At 41.2% G+C, this 22,539-nt stretch overlaps 1 protein-coding gene and 1 long non-coding RNA gene across 11 annotated transcripts in view; one reads left to right on the top strand and one right to left on the bottom strand.

Annotated features, from left to right (window-relative positions):
• Positions 1-7,617: 7,617 nt before the first annotated feature.
• LOC149996513 (uncharacterized) lies at positions 7,618-17,225 on the bottom strand. 6 transcript variants are annotated; one of them, XR_016507470.1, is made up of 5 exons: positions 16,980-17,225; positions 14,299-14,399; positions 13,739-13,887; positions 11,113-11,249; positions 7,618-9,337 (listed from the first exon to the last, which is right to left on the bottom strand). It is a non-coding gene; the product is annotated as an uncharacterized LOC149996513 (long non-coding RNA). The 6 variants fall into 6 exon arrangements; XR_016507472.1 differs by having other exon boundaries at positions 7,618-9,333; positions 11,113-11,245; XR_016507469.1 differs by having other exon boundaries at positions 11,113-11,245; positions 16,980-17,224.
• Positions 16,420-22,539, top strand: part of RBPMS (RNA binding protein, mRNA processing factor) — a 167,500-nt gene continuing 161,380 nt past the window's right edge. For 2 of the 5 annotated variants that reach the window (XM_090258604.1, XM_090258601.1), the window contains exon 1: positions 16,421-16,994. In XM_090258604.1, coding sequence (XP_090114730.1) covers positions 16,929-16,994 — 66 coding nt within the window. In that variant the 5' untranslated portion in view covers positions 16,421-16,928. Of the gene's footprint in view, positions 16,995-22,539 lie in introns of all 5 variants that reach the window. The other 3 variants (XM_090258602.1, XM_090258603.1, XM_090258600.1) reach the window with 3 other exon arrangements.

Here is a 22,539-nt window from a genome sequence, read left to right as displayed (position 1 = left end):
GCCTCCACCTCTCAAAACTTTAAAGTGAAGAAATTGCATGCAGTTCAAAATCCAATAAAAAAAGTAGTATTGAGTATATATATATATATGCACACACATGCACATACACACGGTACTGTGGACTTAGGGCCAGAGGATATTCTCAAAATGGGCTCAGACCTAAATTTCACCATCTGGAAAGCTTTTTTTTTTTTTTTTGTAAAGAATCATTCTATTCAACCTTTTCAAATAAAGGATACACCTTTTAATAGCAGGCTGTAATTCATCATAAAGATGGAAGAAGCACACTTTGTCCTTAGCTTACCTGAGTTAATCTCCAGAGAAGCAGATGATGTTTTAGCATTGCATACCCTATTGTAGAGACACTGCTTAGGACAAATTTATTTCACGTGGTCATGTGGAAGCATATCAATGAAGAAACTCACAGACTGGTGACTTATGTCCTAACTTATGTTTGTGCTTCTGTTAAAATAAACATGTGCACTCTCTCATATGGTCTTGACAGCAGCTTCTAAGCAGGAGGTAAACAGTTATCACTAGTCCAATTTTACAAATAAGCAAAATGACTCACCTTTCCCAAAGTTGATACTTACAAGTGGCAGAGCTTTGGCTCAGAAAAGATGCCCAATCTCTAAATTTCTATGACAAAGTTTCACTCAAAAGAATCACAAAACAACATGAGCAGTAACTCTGTGATCAAACCATTGTTCATATCTTATATATAACTCAAAATCTCACTGATTCAATAATAGCTAGTATGAGGTACTTTCATGTAATTCATTTCTAAAACATTTAAGTTTTTTAAAAGTAATTTTTTAGGACCTGGATGGGTCGCTCAGTTGGTTTCTCTCTCTTTGTCTTCTTTTCTTTCTCTGAAATCAATAAATAAAAAAAGTTAAAAAAATTTTTTTTAGCCTTGGCCGGTGTGGCTCAGTTGGTTGGAGTGTCGTCCCATAGGCTGAAAAGTTGCAGGTTTGATTCCTGGTCAGGGAACATACTCAGGTTGCAGGTTTGATCCCCAGTCGGGAAACACATGAGAAGGCAGCTGATTGATGTTTTTCTCTTACATTGATGTTTCTCTCTCTCTTTTTCTCAAAGCAATGAAAAAACGTCCTCAGGTGAGGATTTAAAAATATATATAATAATTTTTATCTCAAAATTACAGTTGCCATACAATATTGTGTCTAACATAGTGATTAAACATTTATATAACTTATGAAGTGATCACCCCGATAAATCTAGTACCCATCTGACACCATTATAATTATTTCAGTGTTATTTACTATATCCCCTATGCTATACTTTACATCCCCATGACTGTTTTGTAATTACCAATTTGTACTTCTGAATTCCTTCCCCCTTTTCAGCCTTCCTCCCCTAACCCCCCTGCCATCTGGCAACCATCAAAATGTTCTCTGTATCTATGAGTTCGTTTATTTTGTTTTTTACATTCCACATGTAAGTGAAATCATATGGTATTTGCCTTCCTCTGCCTTACTTATTTCACTCAGCACAATACCCTCTAGGTCCATCCATGTTGTTGCAGATGGTGAGATTTCATTCTCTTGTATGGTTGAGTCATATTTCATTGTATATATGCATCACTTCTTTATCCTTTTATCTACTGATGGGCACTTAGGTTGCTTTCATATCATGGCTATTATAAATAATGCTGCAGTGAACATTTGGATGCATATATCTTTTCAGATTAGTCTTTTGGGTGTTTTCAGATAAATACGCAGAAGTGGAATGGCTGGGTCTTTTGTTGTCTCTTGATGTGGCCTTTGTTTTAAAGTCTATTTTGTCTGGTATAAGTATTGCTACCCTAGCTTTTTTTTTTTTTCCTGTTTCCATTTCCATGAAATATCTTTTTCTATCCCTTTACAGTATTCCCTCACTTATCGCGGGTATTACGTTCTAGACCCGCCCCCCTCACAAAATAGGAACCTTACATTTATTCTACACTCTTAAACCTACGTAACTTTAACAACATATGTATACAGTACCACAAAATCCTGCGATATAGTGAAAAATCCGCAACAAATAATAAAATATATTTTTTTAAATCCCGTGATACAGTGAGGCTGCGATAAGTGAACTGCGATATAGAGAGGGACTACTGTACTTTCAGTATATGTGTGTCTTTTGATCTCAAGTGTGTCTCTTGTAGACATCATATTGTCTGTGTGGGTCTTGTTTTCTTATCCATTCAGCCACCCTAGATCTTTTAATTGGAGCATTTAATCCATTTACATTTAAAGTAATTATTGAGAGATATATAGTTATTGCCATTTTATTATTCACATTTTTGATTTCTTTTCCCTTCTCCTTAAAGAAGTCCTTTTTACATTTCTTGTAATACTGGTTTGGTGGTGTTGAACTCCTTCAGCTTTTTCTTGTCTGGGAAGCTCTTTATCTGTCCTTTGATCCTAAATGATAGCTTTGCTGAGTAGAGGAAACTTGGTTGAAAGTTGAAAATATTTAACTTTTAATGAACGTGTGAACAGGATCTTAAAATGTTTGTTAGTGATTGTGTTACAAAAGTTGAAGCATGAACCTTCTTTCATAATTTCCATGCATATGTTCCTCCATATTTCTTGACTGGCTGCTGTTCAGCTCAAACATTCAAGGGGCAGACAAAATCTGTTGAGTCAGACCAGGTTATAGCCCATAATCTGTGACAATAAGTCTGACCATGTCTGGTCAGCAGAAATAAAGATCAGCACTCATGAAATAAATTCCAGATGGCTTCAGAACAAATAATGTTTTTCAATAAAACATTTTCTAAATGTTTAACTGATGTGGCATCAAACTTGAAAGATAATTCAGTAGATTTACATCATGGTTGAAATATGAATCATCTAGCTAAGTCTGCCTGTAGTTATTTTCACATTTTAAATATGGGGTAAATAGCTCTGACTGGTGTGGCTCAGTGGGTTGGGTGTCCACCTGCAAGACAAGAGGTTACTGGTTTGATTCCTGGTCAGGGAACATGCCTGGGTTGAGACAGATCTTGCAAGAGGCCACACTGATCCATGTTTCTCTTGCACATCAATGTTTCTCTCCCTCTCTTTCTCCCCCATTCCCCCTCACTTTAACAATAAATAAATAAAATATTAAAAAAAAAACTTTTAAAAAGTAAAAGAACTAGGTGGAAAAGTGGTGGTTGAGAGAGGATCAAGGAGACCTGGAGGAACAGAGAACTAAATGAAAATCTGATCACTTTCCTTGTTTGCTCAAATCCTTTCACATGCTGAGAACACTATTGATTTCCTACCCAATAGCTATTACTTTTCTCTGTCTTGCAGATAGAAGTCACCTCCCATTACAAAGGATGAAAATGTAAAGTTCTCACCTCCCCAGCATTCAGTGTAGCTAGGGTCTCCATGTGATCTAATTCTGGCCAATGAGAGATGAGGAATTCTGCTATTGGCTTCTGGAAAAGACTTCCTTCCCTGTTAGACTCTGCCTGCCCTTTCCAGACCATTGGACAGAATCGTGTAAAGATGTGATGCTTGTAATTGCTGCAGCTATTTTGGGACTATAAGGGGAGATATCATGGGACCATAAAAGGTATTATACACACTGAAAATGGCAGAATGAAACAATAAACTATCCTAAGGACTACCTTCTCATTATGTGACATCAAAAATTTTTTCTTGTTTAAATTACTTTTAGTCAAGTTTTTTTTGTTGTTGTTGCTTGCAGTTGAAAACATTATAATGAATACATGTTATTATTGCCTTGGGATAAAGTCCAAATTACTTCCTATAACTTATGAAGTTCTTAAACTCTTAATAATCTGACCCCCTCCTTTACTTCTCTAAGCTAAGCGCTCACTATTTTTTGTATTCTTTAGTTTTTAAAATATTCCCCAGAGTTTTCTCTCCTTCAGGTTAGTTTCTAACTGGAACCTTCTCCATCCCTACCACTCCTGCTTTAACTGACTGTGACTGCTCATTCTTTAGAACTCAGTGAAATGTCATGCTCTCCTTGAAACCTCTACTGACCACCCAGAGTATGCATTTGCCACACTTAGGAAGTCTCTAGAAATTTGAACTTCTACAGTCATAGTACACTCCACTTTATCATAACTGCTTACCAAGTTGTCTAGCCCATGCAGATAGTTTGTGTCTCTCTTGTTCATTATTGTATCCTAAGAATCAAAATAATTTCAAAGATCAATTAGAAGAAGGCAAACAACTCACTAGAAAAATGCACAAAGACATGAGAGGCAATTGAAATGGTTGTAAACAAGGACAAAGATGGTCAGACCCTCTAACAATCAAGAAGTGCAAATTAAAAGACTAGTGTGAGAGAAGTAGGTGAAGGCAGTCAGAGATAAAAAGGAAAACATTTTTTTTTCACTAACAGATTGGCAAAATGAAAAAAGATTTCTCCAATGTTGGGATGCTGTAATGAAATGGGCACTCTCATACACCGTAGGAGTGAATGTAAATTGTATTACCTTTCTAGCCATAAATATCAACACTTAAAATTTGCCTACATCTAACCTAGTTATTTCTTTAGAGTGTATTCTACGGAAATAATCAGGCCATGTACAGAAATATTTGTACCTGGATGTTCACCACAGCATTGTTTAATATATTTTTAAAAACCCTGTAAACTACTCAAATGCTCATCTACATAGAACTGGTGCATACAGTGGAAATCTACATTTAAAAAGGATGAGATTTTTAAAAACCTCAGGTGTCTTGATATAGATAAATGTTCATAATGTGTTTAATTGGAAAAAATGAGTATAGAAATTTAGTACATAATGATGCCATTTAAATCTATGTTAAAAATTTATTAAACCAATTAATACACTGACTGAAACACACTGTTCAAAGAACATATTGGACCAAGGTGGATATATCTAGCTACTCATTTTGAACCTTTTCAGTCAGAAAATGTTCACTTTACATTTACAATGATTACTCATACTCAAGAAAATTGCAAACTTTAAACTGAGTCACTTAGGGTAAAAATGATAATAATGCTTAGGATTACTGGAACCCTAAATTTACACACACACACACACACACACAGAGATCTAATTTTGCAACTTTTCAGCCACTGATGCTTATTTTACTCATGGTTTTTGCCTCTTAATTTATTTTACACTTAAGCTGATTTCATAAGACTTTGTCATAAGAAGAGAAATAAACTTTTTCAAAAAGATTTTATTTATTTATTTTTAGAGAGAGAGGAAGGGAGGGAGAGAACCATCAATGTGTGAGAGAAACATTGATCAGTTGGCCCTCACATGCCCCCAGCTGGGGACCTGGCCCACAACACAGGCATGTGCCATGACCGGGAATTGAACTGGTGACCCTTCGGTTTGCAGACTGGCACTCTATCCACTGAGTTACACCAGCCAAGGCGAGAAATAAACTTTTAATAAAAAATTAAGAAATGCCTGAGCTCCTTAATGTAGGTTTTGGTAATAATTTTTTGAACCTGATGCCAAAAGCAAGAGCAACAAAAGCAAAACTAAACAAGTGGAACCACATCAAACTAAAAAGCTTCTGCGCAGCAAAGGAGACCATTAACAAAATAAAAAGGCAACCTACTGAATGCAAGATATTTGCAAATCTGGTAAGGGGCTAATATCCAAAGCACATAAAGAACTCATACAACTCAATAGCAAAAACAAAAAAACAAAACCCCACTCAATTTAAAAATGCATCTGCATAGACAATTTTTCCAAGGAAGACATACAGATGGCCAACAGGTACAGGAAAAGATGCTCAACATCATTAGTGATCAAGGAAATGCAAACTAAAAACAAAATGAAATATCACCCCATACCTGTTGAAATGGCTATTTTCACGAAGATAAGAAATGAGTGTTGGTGAGGATGTGGAGAAAAGGGAACCTTCATACACTGTTGGTGGGAATGCAGACTGGTGCAGCCGCTATGGAAAACAGCACGGAGTTTCCTCAAAAAGTTAAAAATAGGAACTACCATACGATTCAGCAATTTATCCAAATTAAAAATAAAAACACTAACCCGAAAAGATACAGGCACCTCCTTGTTCATTGCTGCATTATTTACAATAGCCAAGATATGAAAATAACCTAGGTGTCCATCAATGGGTGAATGGATAAAGAAATATACATATACCTAAATATGTACACATATCATAGTCTGTCCAGAAAAAGTCCAGCCATTAATATAGTGAGACCAAGGAGAGAGGACCAGAATGCTCATGTGTGAATGACAACTTCACTGTACTAGTCAGCGGGGGTGGTAGAAACCGTTGAGTGAGCATGTGTACTGTGTGGCTGTCACATTCAAAATGACTGAGTGAGTAGAGCAATGAATCTGCATGAGATTTTGCATTAAGCTTGAACACTCCTCCATGGAAACTATTCTGATGACTCAGAGGCTGCAGCTCTGGGCAACTGGTGATTGGCAGTTTCATCACGACAACACACCCGCTCATGCATCAAGTCTCGTGCTGAGTATTTGGTGAAACATCAAATCACCCAGGTGACTCAGCCCCCTTACAGCCCATATCTGGCACCCTGTGACTTCTGGCTTTTCCCAAAACTAAAATCACCTTTGAAAGGGAAGAGATTTGACCATTGATGACATTCAGAAAAATATGACAGGGCAGCTGATAGCACTTGGGAGAACTGTGTGAGGTCCCAAGGTGCCTACTTTGAAGGGGACTGAGGCATCATTGTCCTAGGTACAATGTATCTTGTATCTTTTTCAATAAATGTCTCTATTTTTCACATTACATGGCTGGATACCTTCTAGACAGACCACATATATGTATCTCACATATATATGTGCAGTATTATTCAGCCACAAAAAAAGAATGGAATCTTGCTTCTTGTGACAACAGGGATGGACCTTGAGGGCATTCTGCTGAGTGAAATGTTAGAAAGAGACAAATACCACATGATCTCTTACATATGGAATCTAAAAAGAAATACAGAGAACAGATTGCTGGTTGCCTTAGATGGGAAGCGGGTGGAAGGCAGGAGAAATGGGAGCAAGGAGTCAAAGATAAAAAAATAAAAACAAGGGAGTTGTATATTAACATTTTTTTCTTTGTACCATTCCCTGATGGAGATGATCCCTCTAGCATTTATAAAATTACAAGCATATTAATTTTACATCAATGTTTATCACACATCTAAATATAATAGCCACAAATAGAAAGCTAGTTTTTTTTTAATTCCCCTTTTTTCACTCATTGCAAGTTTACTCAAATCCTTATGAGTAAATTCAGCATCCAGAGAGGAAAAAATGCCTGGTTTTCTTTTTCCTGCTGGATATTCCTAAAAAGAGAGAATTTTTAAATGTTAATTTGACAATAAATTGTGGGGTAAAAGAAGAGGAATCTGGGTACAAACCATTCCCTTTTGATCAGTCCTCCAGGTTACAGCCCCATTTTCACTCTCACTTCCAAGGTGCCAGCTGCTATCAAGGCTTGAGTCTTCTAGGGATTCTTCAGCGTGAGGTTGTTTCTCAGTTTTCTCCCAGCAGGCTTAGAATTTATTTTTCTCAGTATTTATCGACACACTTTGCAGCTTCCCAAATTTTATTGCAGTTATTTTCTTTCCTTCTCTTTACCTTTATTGGTTTATGTCTTAAAATGACAACAGAAACAAATTCTTTCTGTGTGTTTATTAGAGGTTTTGGAACAGAGTGGATGGAAGTGTTTATATTTAACCTGCCATCTTCAAATAAAATGTGACAACCCATGTAAATATGTGGCATGGTCCCCTATTCAGTGCTGTTAGCTGCTATTATTATTTTTTAAATTAATTATTTATTTGTAGAGACAGAGGAAAGGGAGAAAACATCGATATGAGAGAAAAACATTGATCGGTCGCCTCTCATACATGCCCTGACTGAGACCCCAAACCCGCCACCCAGGCATGTGCTCTGACAGGGAATCAAACCTGTGACCTTTCTGTTTGCGGGATGATGCCCAACCAACTGAGCCACACTGGTTAGGCAGCTGTTATTATTTTTATTAGTGCGCTGGTCTCCTCTTCCATCTGACTGGTTAGTCTGTTTCTTTTCTGACTAATCTTTCTCCTTGTTCTTTCTAAGTATAGATATTTCTAATGATTTTATTCTCCCACCTTGTTATTGTTTAAGCTGACTTATTTCAGTTCAGATGGCACACAAATATATGTATTATCTCCTATCTCTGGGCTACACTCATTTTCCAGCATGATCCTGACACTAGCAAACTTCACGTGCCTGATGCTGAATTCGTCTCTCCAGGTCTTCTCTGGACATCTGTCTCTTTCTCTCATTTTTGTTTTCTTTCCTGTTTGGCGTTTGCATCACCGAATTCTCACAGCCTTGAAACCTGGCTGTTAAGTCAAATGCCTTATTTTCTCTTAACCCCTACAATCAATCACTTGTCATCCCCTTTTCATTGCTTGTCCCTGGACCATTCGCTGTCATTGTATCCCATCTACTGCCTTGCTTCACTTGAATCTAGCTTACTAGCCACTGAAGATTTCCTGCGAAAGGGCAGTTCTTAGTAACGACAAAATGAACAAAATCTTTAGCCTTGCCTCCTAACACTCACAGGTTCCTTACTTTCTAGACAAGTTAGAATATGGTAGACATTTAAACTTTTAAATTTAGCATTTGACCTTTGTTTATAAGTGACTCTTTAAAAGGCCAGAGGCATTTGCCAGTTTGTTTTTCTGAAGCACAAATGGAAATCACACATTACTATAAAACTGGAGACAAGGTAAAGCCACTTAATCATGAGCGTGCCTGGCCAGCTGCATCACTGCCGCACTGCAATCTGGTTTTATTTTCTACTTATCATCAGGTATTCAGCAATCTTTACTAAGGTTCTGAAGGGACCACATATATTTTCCAATTCTCCTTTACTGTCTTTTAGAAGGAAAGTATATGCTGGAAATGGCACTTATGATTTTGTTATTTTATAGCTATAACTGTGTGTCAGAGGTTACTTACTATACTTGCTAACCCTTGTGCTTTCTGGTTTTCAGAGCCTTGGTCACATTTTTCCCTCCTCTAGTGTTTTTGCTATATATTGCTACATAAGTAACCACCCGAATTCTATTTGCTTAGAAGTGTATTTTCAATTTGGGCAGTGTCCTGAGAAGCGGGAGTCTCTGCACCACATGGTGTCAGCCGGGCGACTCAGGGTGGAGGATCTTCCTCAAGATGGTTTCCTCTCAGGCTGGCCATGCTCGCTGGCTGTTCTGGGCGACGAAGCTGTGAAGCTGTGGGAGTGCGGTGGGAGGGCTGGGGCCTGGATTTCCTCCATGTGGGCCCCTCCAGGTGACTGTGTGGACTTCGTCATTACACAAAAGCTGGCTTCCAAGAGAGAAGAAACAGAAGTTACCAGGATTTGTTAATGCCTGGGCTTAGAATTCCTAGACTGTCGTTTCCTCCATACTCGACTGGTCAAAGCAGAAACAGGCCCAGCTCTGACTCCAGGGGAGGCCATATAAGCTCCAGCCTTTGATGACAGGAGTGACATGAATGTACAAAAAGGTGAAGTTATCTAAGGCCATGTTTGAAGAATAGCTACCGCCATCCACCCTACAACCACAGCAATACCTTTCCCTCCCATATGAAAAATACACTACCTTCTCCTCTAAGGATATCAAAGTAGTTTATCCCATTACACATCATTTCTGAGTCTAGAACAGGGGTGAGCAAACCACAGGTGGAGATCCAAATCGCAACCTGCGGACAATTTTTGTACAGCCGCTGAGAAAAGACTGGTTTTTATATTGTCACGGAGTTATTAAAAACAAAACAGAAGATGCAACAGAGGGCACACATGTGACTGCAAAGCTTAAAATATTTACTATCTGACACTGTACAGAAAAAGTTTGCCAACCCCTGGTCTAGGATATTGGCATTTAAGTCGGGTCCAAGTGCAAATGCAGTTCCTTAACTGTGGCTCCTTAGATGTTTCCCTTTGATCTGAAGATCAGTGAAATAAAGAGACAAAATGTCTGTTTCTCACACACCCAATATCTAATGGTAAAGCAAGGGCAGAAAAGCTATAATAGATACATACTCCCATTCAAAGAGAGGAAAAAATAGCAGGGAAAAGGCAAGTGATACATAGCAATTCTGAAATCCAACTACTCAAATGATATCAGTTCCTGAATTCACCCTAGTCCTGCTCTTTGGAAGTGATTCCTGGTGGCTCTTTGCTCCATCTTAAGTCATATCTTCCCTTTTGGAACCTGTCCATAATTACAAATGAGTAGCTTCCTCAGCCTGCTTCCTGCCTGTAAAGTTGGCGGTCCAGACGCCTCTATTCATTATGAACAGCCTCTATTTCAGTGTAGGCTAGTAGAGATCCATAAATAACCATAGGTTTCTTATCCTTCAATTTATAATCGTACTTTTTTTTTCAAGGACAGGCCCTTCTCTGGGCCAATGTGAGACAATTGTGAGCAACACCATTTAGATTCTTAGAAGCTCTGCTTCTAAGCCTCTGAGGATTTATTAGGTACTACCTTAATCCTTTCTGAGGTATGAACTTATCTACTGCTGTATAATAAGTTACCCCAAAACTTAATGGTTTAAAACAACAATCTGTTAGTATTTCAGTTTCTGTTGGTTAGGAAATCAAGGCTCTGCTTAGTTGAGTCCCCCTGCCTCAAGGTCTCTCAAAGTCCATGAAGACGTTGTCAACTGGTCTATGGTCCTGTTTTAGTCCGCTCAGGCTACCATAATAAAATATCATCAAGTAGGTGGCTTAAACAATAGATATTTATTTACCACATTTCTGGAGGTTGGGAAGTCCAGGATCAAGGCGTCAGCCAATTTAGTTCTTGGTGAGGGCTGACTTTCTGGCTTGCGGATGCCTAACTGCTTATAGTATCCTCACATGGCAGAGGGAGCAGAAGCTCTGGAGTCTCTTTCTCTTATAAGGGCACTAATATCACCATGGGGGCTCTACACTCAAGACCTCAGCTAAACCTTATTATTTCCCAAAGGCCCTGATGCCATCACATTGGGGGTTGTGGCCCCATAATATGACTTTTAGGGGAGATTCAAACATTCAGTCCATAACAGGTCTCATCTAAAGCTGCATTTAGGGAAGATCCCCTTCCAAGTTTACTCACACAGTTGTTGGCAGGATTCAGTTTCTTGTGGGGTGTTGAACTAAGAGCCCATTTCCTTTCTGGCTCTTGAATGAAAGCCTCCACTGCTCCTTGCCACATGGGCCGCTCCATAGGGTAGCTCACATCACAGTAGCTGGCTTCCATCATAGGGAGCAAGTGAGAGAGCAAGAGAGGGTGTGTAGGATGGGGACCATGTTCTCTTTGTAATCTAACCTGGAAGTAATATCCATCACTTTTGCGTTCTCTAATTATTAAAAGCAAGTCATGCCCTGGCTGGGTGACTCAGTTGGTTGGAGCATTGTCCTGTACACCAAGTTTGCAGGTTCGATTCCTGGTAAGGGCACATAGCTAGGTTGTGCATTGGGTACCTGGCTGGGGCATGTACAACAGGCAGTCGATTGATGTTTCTCTCTCACATCAATGTTTCTTTCCCACTTTCTCTCTCTGTAAAATCAATAAACATATCTTCAGGTGAGGATTAAGGGGAAAAAAAAAAGCAAGTCATTAGGTCCTGCTCATACTCAGGGGAGGAAATTACACAAGGGCTTGAGTACCACGAGTTAGGGATCATTGGGGTCCATCACAGAGGCTGTCTACCACAAGGTCTTCTAGCTACACCCTTGTCTTGAATATCCCTAAGGCTGTATTTTTTAAAATGTGTTTACTGATTTAGAGAAAAAGGGAGAGGGAGAGGAAGAGAAACATCGATTGGTTACCTCCCATAAAGGCCCCAAATGGGTATGTGCCCTGACCAGTAATCAAACCCCTAATCTTTTGGTATAAGGGATGATGGTCCAACCAACTGAGCCACACAACTCAGGGCAAGTCCACATTTTCTTGGTACCACCTTGGATTTGACCTTTGCCATTAGGCCATTTCTTGTTTTGAGAGTTTTGTCCTCTGGAGAAGCTAGAAAAGACAAATAGTTTTATTTCAAATCCAGTGAGTCCTGGATTCTTTGTGTTTCCTCTGAATTCTAACTGATGACGGAACAGTTCCTTGTTTTTTTAGCTTATCTCACTTCTCTCGTGCTACATCATAAGTACCTAAAAGAAACTATTCAACCCCTTCAACAGTCTATCCAAATATCTCCTTAGCCAGATCCACATGCTCATTAGGTATCTTTTCTATCTTCCATGTACCAACAGGCTAATTTAGCTAATTGTTTGTCCAATACACAAATGGGGTTCCCATTTCTCCAGCCTGTAATAACAATGGTCTCACTGTCCCTTAATAATGCTCTTCACTAGCAGACTCGAAGTTCTTCCAGCTTCTATCCTCTACCCGATCCCAAAGCCACTGTCACATGTTTCAGGTTTCTGTGACAGCTGGACCTCACTTTTAGGTATGTCATTGTGTGTCAGTTGTTTTATTGCTGCATAACAAACTACCCTAGAATTTACGTGTTTTAACACAACAGCATTCACTTTTTTGCTAACAATCTGCGTTTTGGGAAAGACTCAGTGAAGGCAGCTCATCCCTCTTACATGTGGCATCAGGTGGGGCAGCTAAACCAGGGCTGGGTTATCCACTTCCAGGATAACTCGCTGACTAGGTCGGCAATTGGTACCGGCTGCCCACTGAGAGCTCAGCTGGGGCTGGAATTCTCTTCCATGTGGGCCTCTCCACATGGCTGCGTGGGCTTCCACAGATAATTGGAGGGAAGTGATTGAATCTCAGAACTATTTAGGAGGTAAAGATCAGGACGATGTTGCACAACAATGTGAATATACTTCATCCTACTGAACTGTACATTTTTAAATGGTTAAAATGGTAAATACTATCTTGTGTGTGTGTTTTAGCCACAATTAAAAAGTAATAAATAAATCAGGGGAAGATGGTGATGGCCTAGAGGTGGGTGGGAGGAGGATGAGACAGAAAGAAATATCATGGATGACAAAGCCCAATAAAACACAGGCTCTGGCCTCTAAAAACTTTTCAGTCCAGCAGAAGAGTTAACAATCCCAGCACACGTGGTAGATACTGCAGCTTTCTGCTGTGGTGCTAGCAGACACAAAGCCCATCCTCAGAATAGATCGTAATGCTTGTGATTTCCAGAGAGAAACATTTAAGACATAATTATAGGTTTCGATTTCTTAAAGCACGCCTCAGAATGAATACTGCCAGAGAAGCTGAGATGGGTACTAAAAACTACAGGTGCACACAATCCTCCCCTATCAATCCAGCATGTAACCTGGTAGGCCAGAAGCAGTGTGGTAGGGTGGTGGGCAGAACAGAAAGCAGATGTTTCTTGGTCATTAGCCCTATATAAAGTCCCTTTGTTGTCTTATAACTCTTAGTGTGTCTGGAAACTATTGCTACTTAGGAGATCTCACTTTTGGAACAAAACAGGTCATAAAGATCATTTATATCCTGAAGGAATGTACATTCTCTCCCATCCCCACCACCTCACACAGTCAAACTCTTTCCCCACACTCACAAGATTTGATAAATAGCCAAATTTACAGATTTTTATTGAGTTCTGTTGGCAACATCATTCTATTGTTCTTCCAAATAAGTCTAAACCATTCTTAATGGAAAGGACAAAAGAGGAGTCCCCCTTTTACAGGCATATTACCTCATCCCCATACACTTCTCTGAAAAAAAAGCTGCATTTCACACTCACCGGTCACTAGGTATTCTAGGTCTCCTCGCTTTGTTGTCAACTGCCTGGTCTGTCAGCTGACTGGCTAAGTGATGCGATTTCATTTTTTATTTCTTGAAATCTAACCACTTCTTCAGTTCTGCACAAGCTCTTTTTCTGGGGTTTCCCCTCTGCAAAATAATGAATAAAGACCACTGCCATGAATCTGCCTAGGGTCCTTGCTTCTACAGATTCAGACCCTCCTGTCCCCTCATGGAGGGATCTAATGCCATTCAAAGCTGAGAATCAAAACTGATAAGACAATGTGTTTATTCACTCAAAAGTAATTATTGACCCTACTACGTGTTAGGCTCTGTGTAGGTATCAGGAACACAATAATGAACAAGCCAAACAAGGGTCCTCTCTTGAAACTTCTTGTTTTTTATCCCAGAGATTTTTGACTTTTAACAATGGACAAAGTGCTGGCTTGGCTTAAAGACAAAGGAATCAGGTTCTACTTTTGGAATGAAGCCACATTTCCCTGGGTGGGGGGTGGGGAGTTTCTACAGCATCCTGGAATCACACATCTTCCACCTACTTACAAATGGAGTCTGACTGGAGCCATCGATGACTAGATCAACTGTCATTTTTCTTGGGTCTTTGCCCGGCTCCAGCAAGACAATGCCTTTCTGTGAAGTATATTCTGTAAAAGGCAAGAAAGGCCAGGGAGAGTCAAGTGCTGGCATTATCGGTTAGCACAGGGTCCCCAGACCACCCTCAGCCATTGCTCGGGAAGACATTGCCCCCTCGTGGCTTCTCATATAGCCCGGGGAGGAACTGGAAGTGGAAAACTGCCGTCCAAGTTTCCACATTAATTGCAACCCTTGCCTCCTCTGAACTTCAATTACAATTTGAATAGTCTGGGTTTACTTTCATTCAGGACACACCTTTCTTTTCCCATAGAGAGAAATGACATCATGACAGCAATTAAATCTGTATCAAAATCTTCAGACTCCCCTCACCACCAAGAACAGTCCAGTATGTAAATTCAAGTATCACCTGTTTTAAAGCAGGTATTTTGCTTTCTGCAACTTGAACCAGAATCTGTGATTCTGTTGCCGTGGAGCTGTTTTGGGTTATCTTGTCGCCAAAACACCGCTTTTAACTCCCTAGCACGGAAGCCTTATCTTCAGTTCCCACCGCCACCGGCACCCCATTCCCAGCAACACTCAAACCAGTTCGTAAAGAATGTTCATTGGGGTGGGGGAGGGGTAAAGAGATAAACAGGGAAGCAAGACAATAAATAATTAGAAATAGTGATTGTGGCTGCGCTAGAAAGGAACAGCCTGCTGGGAGAGAGAATTCCTGGGAATGAGAAAGGAAGCAGAACTTACTGATGTATGGAGTTTTTAATTTATGTGTTTGTAGCAGTCACGTTTAAAAAGCATAAAGGATGCAGTATTGGAAAAGCTCTCCATAGCCCAGGAATCAATGGAAATTTCCTTGATAATAACGTTAGCTTCCGTGTATTGTAAACTTAAGCTGGGTAAGAAAGGGTGCTAGGTGCTATGCTCTATCAGCCTATAATCTCCTCCAATAGCAAACTTCTAGGAGGTGAACAGAGCTACTCCCATTTCACAGGTGACAACAGGAAGTCAGGTGGTCTTTCCGAGATTGGTACAAAAACAAGCCTCGTGCTTTGACCTCCCAGAAGGCCCAGCCCCTTTCCTTGAGCTGCTTTGACCCTCCGTATTGGCCTCCAGTTCGGCTGGCAGGGAGGAATAGGCCCTTAGCCAACAAATACTTGTCCAGTGTTTACCGCTATATACCAGGTAGCGTATTTTAAAAGTCGGGGGATTAAAAAAGTAAACTGGGCAAGGGTCTTGTCTTCCAGGGAATATCTCTTAAAAGAGCGAGAAAGACCGCTAGGTAGACGGATAATTCCACAACAGTCTGATAAGGGCAGGGAGAGGCATCTGAACTAGGACCCCGGGGGAGTCTAGTGGAGACTAAGGCGGCGGATGCGCGGAGCCTGCAGCGGTTTCGGAGGACGCGGCGTGGGAGGTGGGCTTGAAGCTGAGTCTCAAAACTCGGGCGCCGGCCGCCCCCGGATGTCACTCGAGTTCTCGCATCCTGTCATTTTCCAGCTGCCAACTAGGAAGGGAAGAAGTGGGTCTAACCCGGTACTGAAAAGGAGGGCTAGGTTTAGGGATAGGAGTGTCAATCCCCGTGAGACGCCAGCAAACAAAAGTAGCACATTACACTTCGCGGTGGTCGTACAGGCAGGGCCTTAGCTCCCCGAAGCCCCGCACCAAGCTCGCGCGCACCGCCACGCCAGTGCGCCCACTCGGGCTCCGCACCTATGCCGGCGCGCCCAGGAGCAGACAGACCCTGAAGTTACCCAGAGGACCGGGCCATCACGCTAGCTTCGCGGCCCTAATTCTCTGACCTGCCGCGAAGCCGCGGGCCGGGGGTCGGCCGCATCCCCGGCGACCCGCAGCCCCTCCCCGGCGCACGCCTTTGGGCCGCGGGGCGGCCGCTCTCGGCGGAGCCCCTCCTGTGGCGGGGGGCTTCGCCGTCCTCGTCCTGTCCCTCCCGGCGACAGCCCGCTGCCCCGTCCAGGGAGGGCGGAGGGAGGAAAGGGAGGGGAGGAGGGAGGGGAGGGAGGAAGGCGAGAGAAAGCGAGCTGCTTGGATCCTGGACTTCCCAGAGCCTTCCTGGAGCGCGCACTCAACGGCTCTTGGGTCCCAGCGTCCCAGCCGCGGCCCGCTGCTCCTCACCTCTTCCTCTTCCTCCTCCTCCTCCTCCTCCTCCTCCTCTCCTCCTCCTCCTCTCTGGGCGCCCCTCGCCCCCTCCCTTCAGTAGCTGCTAGGCTTGGGCTGCTGCAGCCCCCAGCCCCTACTCGACCACATCCCCAACTCTCTGGGGTCAGTCCTGGGACGCGCGTCCTCGCCCCAGCCTTTCTTCCTTCTCCTTCCTTCCCTCGCGCCCGCCTTCATTCTCCAGGTCTCCCGCCCGGGTCCCGATCGTCTCAGTCAGCCGGCGCCTCGCCCTGCCGGGAGTCTCCCTCGCACTTCCTGAGTCTCCTGCCGCCGCAGTCGCGCCGCGCCCGGGAGCCCGAGCCGCCGCTGCCCGGCTCCAACCCGCCGCGCCCGGGGAAGGGAAGAGTGGGCGACCTCGCCCTCGCCCAGCCCCGCGCCCCAGCCCTGCCCGGCGAAGAAGGACCGGGAAGATGAACAACGGCGTCAAAGCCGAGAAGGAGAACACCCCAAGCGAGGCCAACCTTCAGGAGGAAGAGGTACGGAGTGGCTCGGTGCGGTGGCGGGTACGACCTGGGACGCTGGCTGCGCGCTGGCTTTCTCCAAAATGCGGGCAGAGGCTGGTGGGGCGCGGGTCCCGGGGCGCCGCAGCCCAGGGGTTGGGAATTGCCCCAGACTGTGGCCCCGGGAGGGTGTATCCTCAAAGAGAGTGTTCTGTGTTTTTGTGGGTGCGTGCCTAAAATTGCGTAACTTAAGAGGACTTTTCGGAGACTTTTGTAAGCATAATGCTCAGCTTTGTTTGCCTGAGGTTTTAAAAGCGGAATCGAGAACTGACTCCTGGGTGACCTCAGATTATTGGGACCCAAAGGGTCAGGACTGACTTCTGCGTCTGGCGCTGTAAATTGTGGGGTGTGTTTGCGTATGCGATTTCAGGAAGAACTCGGAGAAAGTTTGTCTTAAAGGATACCTTCTGCTCCCTGCCCCCTCCCTTTCAACGTTGAAAGCTCTTGGTGAAATATCTTTCTAGCTGAGGCATTTTGGATTAATAGATAACTCCTGAGCCGCATTCTTCTCGGATGAGTCAAAGACCCCGAACCTGGGTGATTAGGCTTTGTAAATTTAGAGCGATGAGGTCGTGAGCAGCAGAAAAGAAGTTAAAACTTGACAACTTACCAAGTAATCATCGAGGCTGCTTCAGTAGGGCTTTGACTTATGAATGTAAATTTCATGTGGTGGGTCCCAAATAACGATAAAGATGTTGCGGCTGCGCAGCGTTCCTTTCATAGAAACAAAATTCAGTAAGGGTAGGAGGGAACTTCTGAACACACGTTTCAGAATTTTGTCATTAGAATATTTGTGGTATCCTATTCAACGGTTCTGTTCCTGCAGGTACATTACCTGGAGTCCAAGAAACAATATTTTCGCTCACTTTTTAAGATCCCAGCTACTTGAGTTCTTAAACATTCTGAAAGGAACTTAAGAATGTGTGTAGAGGCAGGAAAATATGCACCTAGATATGACCTATAAAGCATTCTTATAGGTATTGCATCTGATTTAGAAGGTTAACAGAATCGTAAGCAGATTCTAAAGCAGTAAGGGTATTGAGATTATTGCTGAGATATTGTATTGGGTCCAAACTAAAATTCTGGTAGTGAAACTAAACTTTGGGGAAGATTTAATAAATACATATAAACCATCCACACATTGTCCACATGTAAAATGGGAACTGTTGTAAAATGGGAACTATTTAAATGGGGAAGATAGAGAAGAAACCTAAGACCACACAACATTAAATCAAGACTACTCTTAACACAATTGTATGGTAGTGTAACTTAGGTGAATTGCAGCAAGCCACCTGTGAAATTGCCTATTTGATTATAAACTATTCTGAAAAGCACTGTTTACTTTCTTGTTTTTAACTACAAGCAAATAAATAGTATGGACATTTTTTTTCAAATTTTAAGTTCAATTTTTTTTCTTGAACCTTACCTGCTGCTTTGCTATTTACTTTCCCTACCATTGAAACAAAATGTAAATAGCAATAACAAGTTTGTCTTTTTTTAGAATTGCTACATTTAATTCATCTAGCATATGGAGGTAATAATTGCTTCAGAAACCTTTCTAGTTCAATTAGGTTGGCAGTCTGTTTACTTCTGAGAGAATGTATTGTATGAAAGCATCTTTTTTTGTTCACCCAATTAAATTAAGAAAACCTGTAAATGGGAAAAGTTAACCAGGCACACCAGCAATTTTTTTCTTTCTTTTCTTTTTTCTTTTTTTGCTTTTGGTAGGTAGTAAAGAGGTTTGAGTATCCCCAAAACCATAACCTACTTAACTTGACAAGATTAAACAGAGAAAATTCACATTTTTCTGCTTGACCTTTCTCAACCTACCTGCTGACAGTACTGAGGTGTTGTCTGCCCTGATAATGGTCACCTTAACATGTGAGGTTGTGTCCCAACAGAATCACAGACTATCCCAGTACAGTCACTGCCTCTTACCTGTCCTGTTGCCCTGTTTCTTTTCAGGTGGGAATGGCATGTGGCTCTCAAAAGTGTTAGTAGTTTTAGCAAGGTATTTCTTATTTTAGGGATAAGAGGACAATTAAGATTTCAGAACCCAAGTTGTACAAGAGGTGAACTGTGCAGACATATACACCATGAAGACAGAGGGCTTAAAATGTTAAAAATTCAGGAAAAGTGATTAAGTTATCCTGAATGATCCAGGTAATTTTGCCCTAATTCCCTGTTTTCGGTTTATATTTTGATTCTGAAAAAGTCCTAACCTTTTTTTGTCTAACCCTGAGAGCCCACAAGTAAAATAAATATGGTTTTTTGTGAGTCCCATTAATGTGCTCAACATTATACAAAACCACCACACCAGATACTTTTCCTGCCCACCCAGAGATCAGCAATTTGTCCTCAAACACATTTAAAAGTCTGGACTGAGGACTCCAGTAAACAGCACACACCAACAAAATGCATATACACATAACGACAAGAGAGGAAAAGTGTGTTTTGTTGTAGTTTATGGTGGTGATTGAACTGATGCTGAAGAGAGAGTCTAATCATCATTGAGAGAAAACAGTTTATTTCAGAGATCATCAGGGTAGTTTAGGCTTTCTCTGCCACATTATAGAATCCACTTTTTTCCCCCTATGTTTTAGATGAGGTCCTTTTATCTTCCTGGACATTTTATTCCCTGCTTGAGAGCTTCTGAAGCTTACTGTGAAATAACTGATGCAGAAACACTTATTTGGTTCCAACTGTATAGCTTAAACTGTAGGATTTAGGAGGATTTTTGCAGCTTTTTAGGGTTGGAAGCTTTGGAGAACTTGGGCAGGACACAGACTTCTGATTTGGATAATATTTAAAACTGAGAAAAAAATAATTTTAAGATTTGGCTAGCCAACTGTGTAAGAGATAATACATCTGGCTTTCAGACTTGTGGTACATTATTCCTTTGCAAGTTGTTCCTATAAAGAAAAACTAGTCAAAATCTTACTGGATTTATAAGGCTTATGTATTAGATATTTCTTATATCATTTTACAATTAATAAACTAATTCCTAGAATTTGCCTCTGATTTTGGACTGGGCAGTATTCTCTTAAGAAACCACCTTTGGCTGATAACAAATTACTTTTAAAAGGAGTTTTATTATGTCAAGGTGCTGGTCTTAAGAGTAATTTCTCTGAGATTGTGTTAACTGAATTTTCTTGTACTTAAAACTAAAACAAGCATAAAACTTGTCAGTGTTGGAATATTGATCAAAAAGATGTTTGGCAGATGTTGGGCAGAAATCATGTAGTAAAGTCAGTTCTTCAGAAATTAATACAAATCTTTATATCACATTCCTTTTTGTAAATGCTTAGTAATTGTGCCAAAATATTGGGGTCTTAAAGAAGATTGTTTCTTATTATTGACACAGAGAAAGTACCATGTCAAGTTGATGTGGCAACCTCAGGATTTCATTGAACATTAAGATTAATCTACCTTATGACTTGGGAAAAGTACAGAATGGTTTTATGCAATTTAACCAAGTCTTGAGTCTCTGTTACTACATACAATTCAAATATAATACAATAAACTTGTACTTCAGTCATAGAATAGGATTTGGTGACAGTGTTTTGGATGAAAATGTGGTGACTTCATAGTCAAATGTTGCTGCAAAACCACTGCCAATATGGCATGCACTTTTGTTATTTTTCCAGAAGTAGTTTTAAAATTTCCCTGATAAACCCTTATGCTCATGTGCGGTCTTGTTTCCAAATGGCATTTGTTTATTGGGTAGATAGTTTGGATAGAGTAGCGGTTCCTTTTGGAGATGCTTTTATATATTTTGAAGCGTTCATGTTAATTTGCTTTGAGGACCAAAGTGATCAATGTTGTGATGGGGAAGAAGAAATATTTTGGTGGCTTAAAACAACAGAAATGTATTCTTTCACAATTCTGGAAGCCAGAAATCTTAGAATCAAGGCGTCAGCATCACCACACTCCCTTTGGAGAGCTGTGTGGGAGAATCTGATTTTGTCTCTTCCAACTTCTGACTACATTTCAATTGAGGGGATAATTTTCAATGTTATAACATTAAATGAAAAGAGCAAATTTAAAAGTTTTATACTGTGTGATGCCAGTCCTTAAAAAAACACGCACATATAAAACCAAATATTAATAAAAGTTATCTGGTGGATCATAGATCATTTTTATTCTGATGCTTTTCTGTGCTTTCTGGATTTTCTAAAATGAACATATGAACAAAACCAAAATATTTTGGCTTCGTAGATTTATTTTCCATGCAGTATCTGTAGGTGTCACAGAACCCTTTGATTTGTTACATTTTGTTTTGTTCACAAGCCTTTCTGCGGGACTCAGACCATTTCTGGTACTGATAGCCTTTCTTCACAATGTTTCTCTCAGTCATTCCTTCATCCTGACTCATTTTAGTGATCTTCATCAGCTTTCCTTGTTCTAATCTGCTTTCCCAGTCTATCCCTGTACCACATCGCTGGGTCCTTTGATATCTAAACTTCTTCGGCACCAATCTATCTCCACACAATAAGGTCCACACTTGACATTCAGGATTGCCTTAATGTACCTCTGCACTCTGCAAACAGTTTGCTTCAACCACCTTTTCCGTTTTGACTGTGCTTGAGCTGCTTTCAAAGCAGGAGTCGAGCTTCAGCCTACATTTTTGCAGGATCTCATCATCGCCTGAATGTCCCAATCCCTGAGAGATGATTTCCTTCAGAAGTCCAGTTATCTCTCTGTTATCTCCACTTAACTCCTGAAATAATACCTTCCTCCCTGTAGTTTTTTAAAAAGATCAGTGCCATCTTATCACAGTTCTCCCAATACAGAACACTTACCCATAGATAGTACCCCAGCACCAGAGAAATGCCACACACAGTTGCAAGCTCCCCCCACACCCCTTTATAAATGCATAATTTATAAACATATGAAATAGCCTTATTGGTAGGGTTGGTGGTGATGACTTTTGATAGGTAAGCTGTTAAAAAGCAGCCACTATTTGTGATTGCGATCTCTTACCCCTAGGGGCTTTAGAGAAGTCATGGATGGATCAGCTGGGAAATTCACTCCCTCCACCTGCCATCAATAGCCTCCAGTTGAGTACACAGGTGAGCATGCCTGGTCCATCCAACAGGCACTGCCAGCCTGGGTCTGCTCATTCCAAGGTGCATTTGAGTTTTAACCATTAGAATCTGGTTTCTGCTGTGGAACTCACTTTGATCCTTTGAACATGGACTTCTCCAAGCTTTGGTGGAAGAGCAGAGCTCCCCCAATGCCCAAACAAGCTGGCTCTGTGTGACAGTCACTTCGGAATGTTTGTGTTCAGTTTCATTTGGCACCTTAGTGTCTGCCTGGGGATGGGGAAAAAGGAATGCAAATGTTCCTCTCGAACAGTGCTTACTTTGGTCAAAGAAAAAACTTAGGAAAGAATGAGAGGAATGAACTTTAATAATAGCTGTAGCAAAAGTGGCTGCATGGCTCAGTGGGCTTGAGGCCATGTGGGACCCAATATTTAAATTGATGTTATGTTGATAACAGAATATCTTCCCTGATGGGG

This window comes from Furipterus horrens, unplaced genomic scaffold, assembly GCF_987537825.1.
Source record: "Furipterus horrens unplaced genomic scaffold, mFurHor1.1.pri manual_scaffold_12, whole genome shotgun sequence".
Lineage (NCBI taxonomy): Eukaryota > Metazoa > Chordata > Mammalia > Chiroptera > Furipteridae > Furipterus > Furipterus horrens.
Note: the sequence above shows the minus strand (reverse complement) of the source record. Positions and strands in the feature narration are given on the sequence as shown.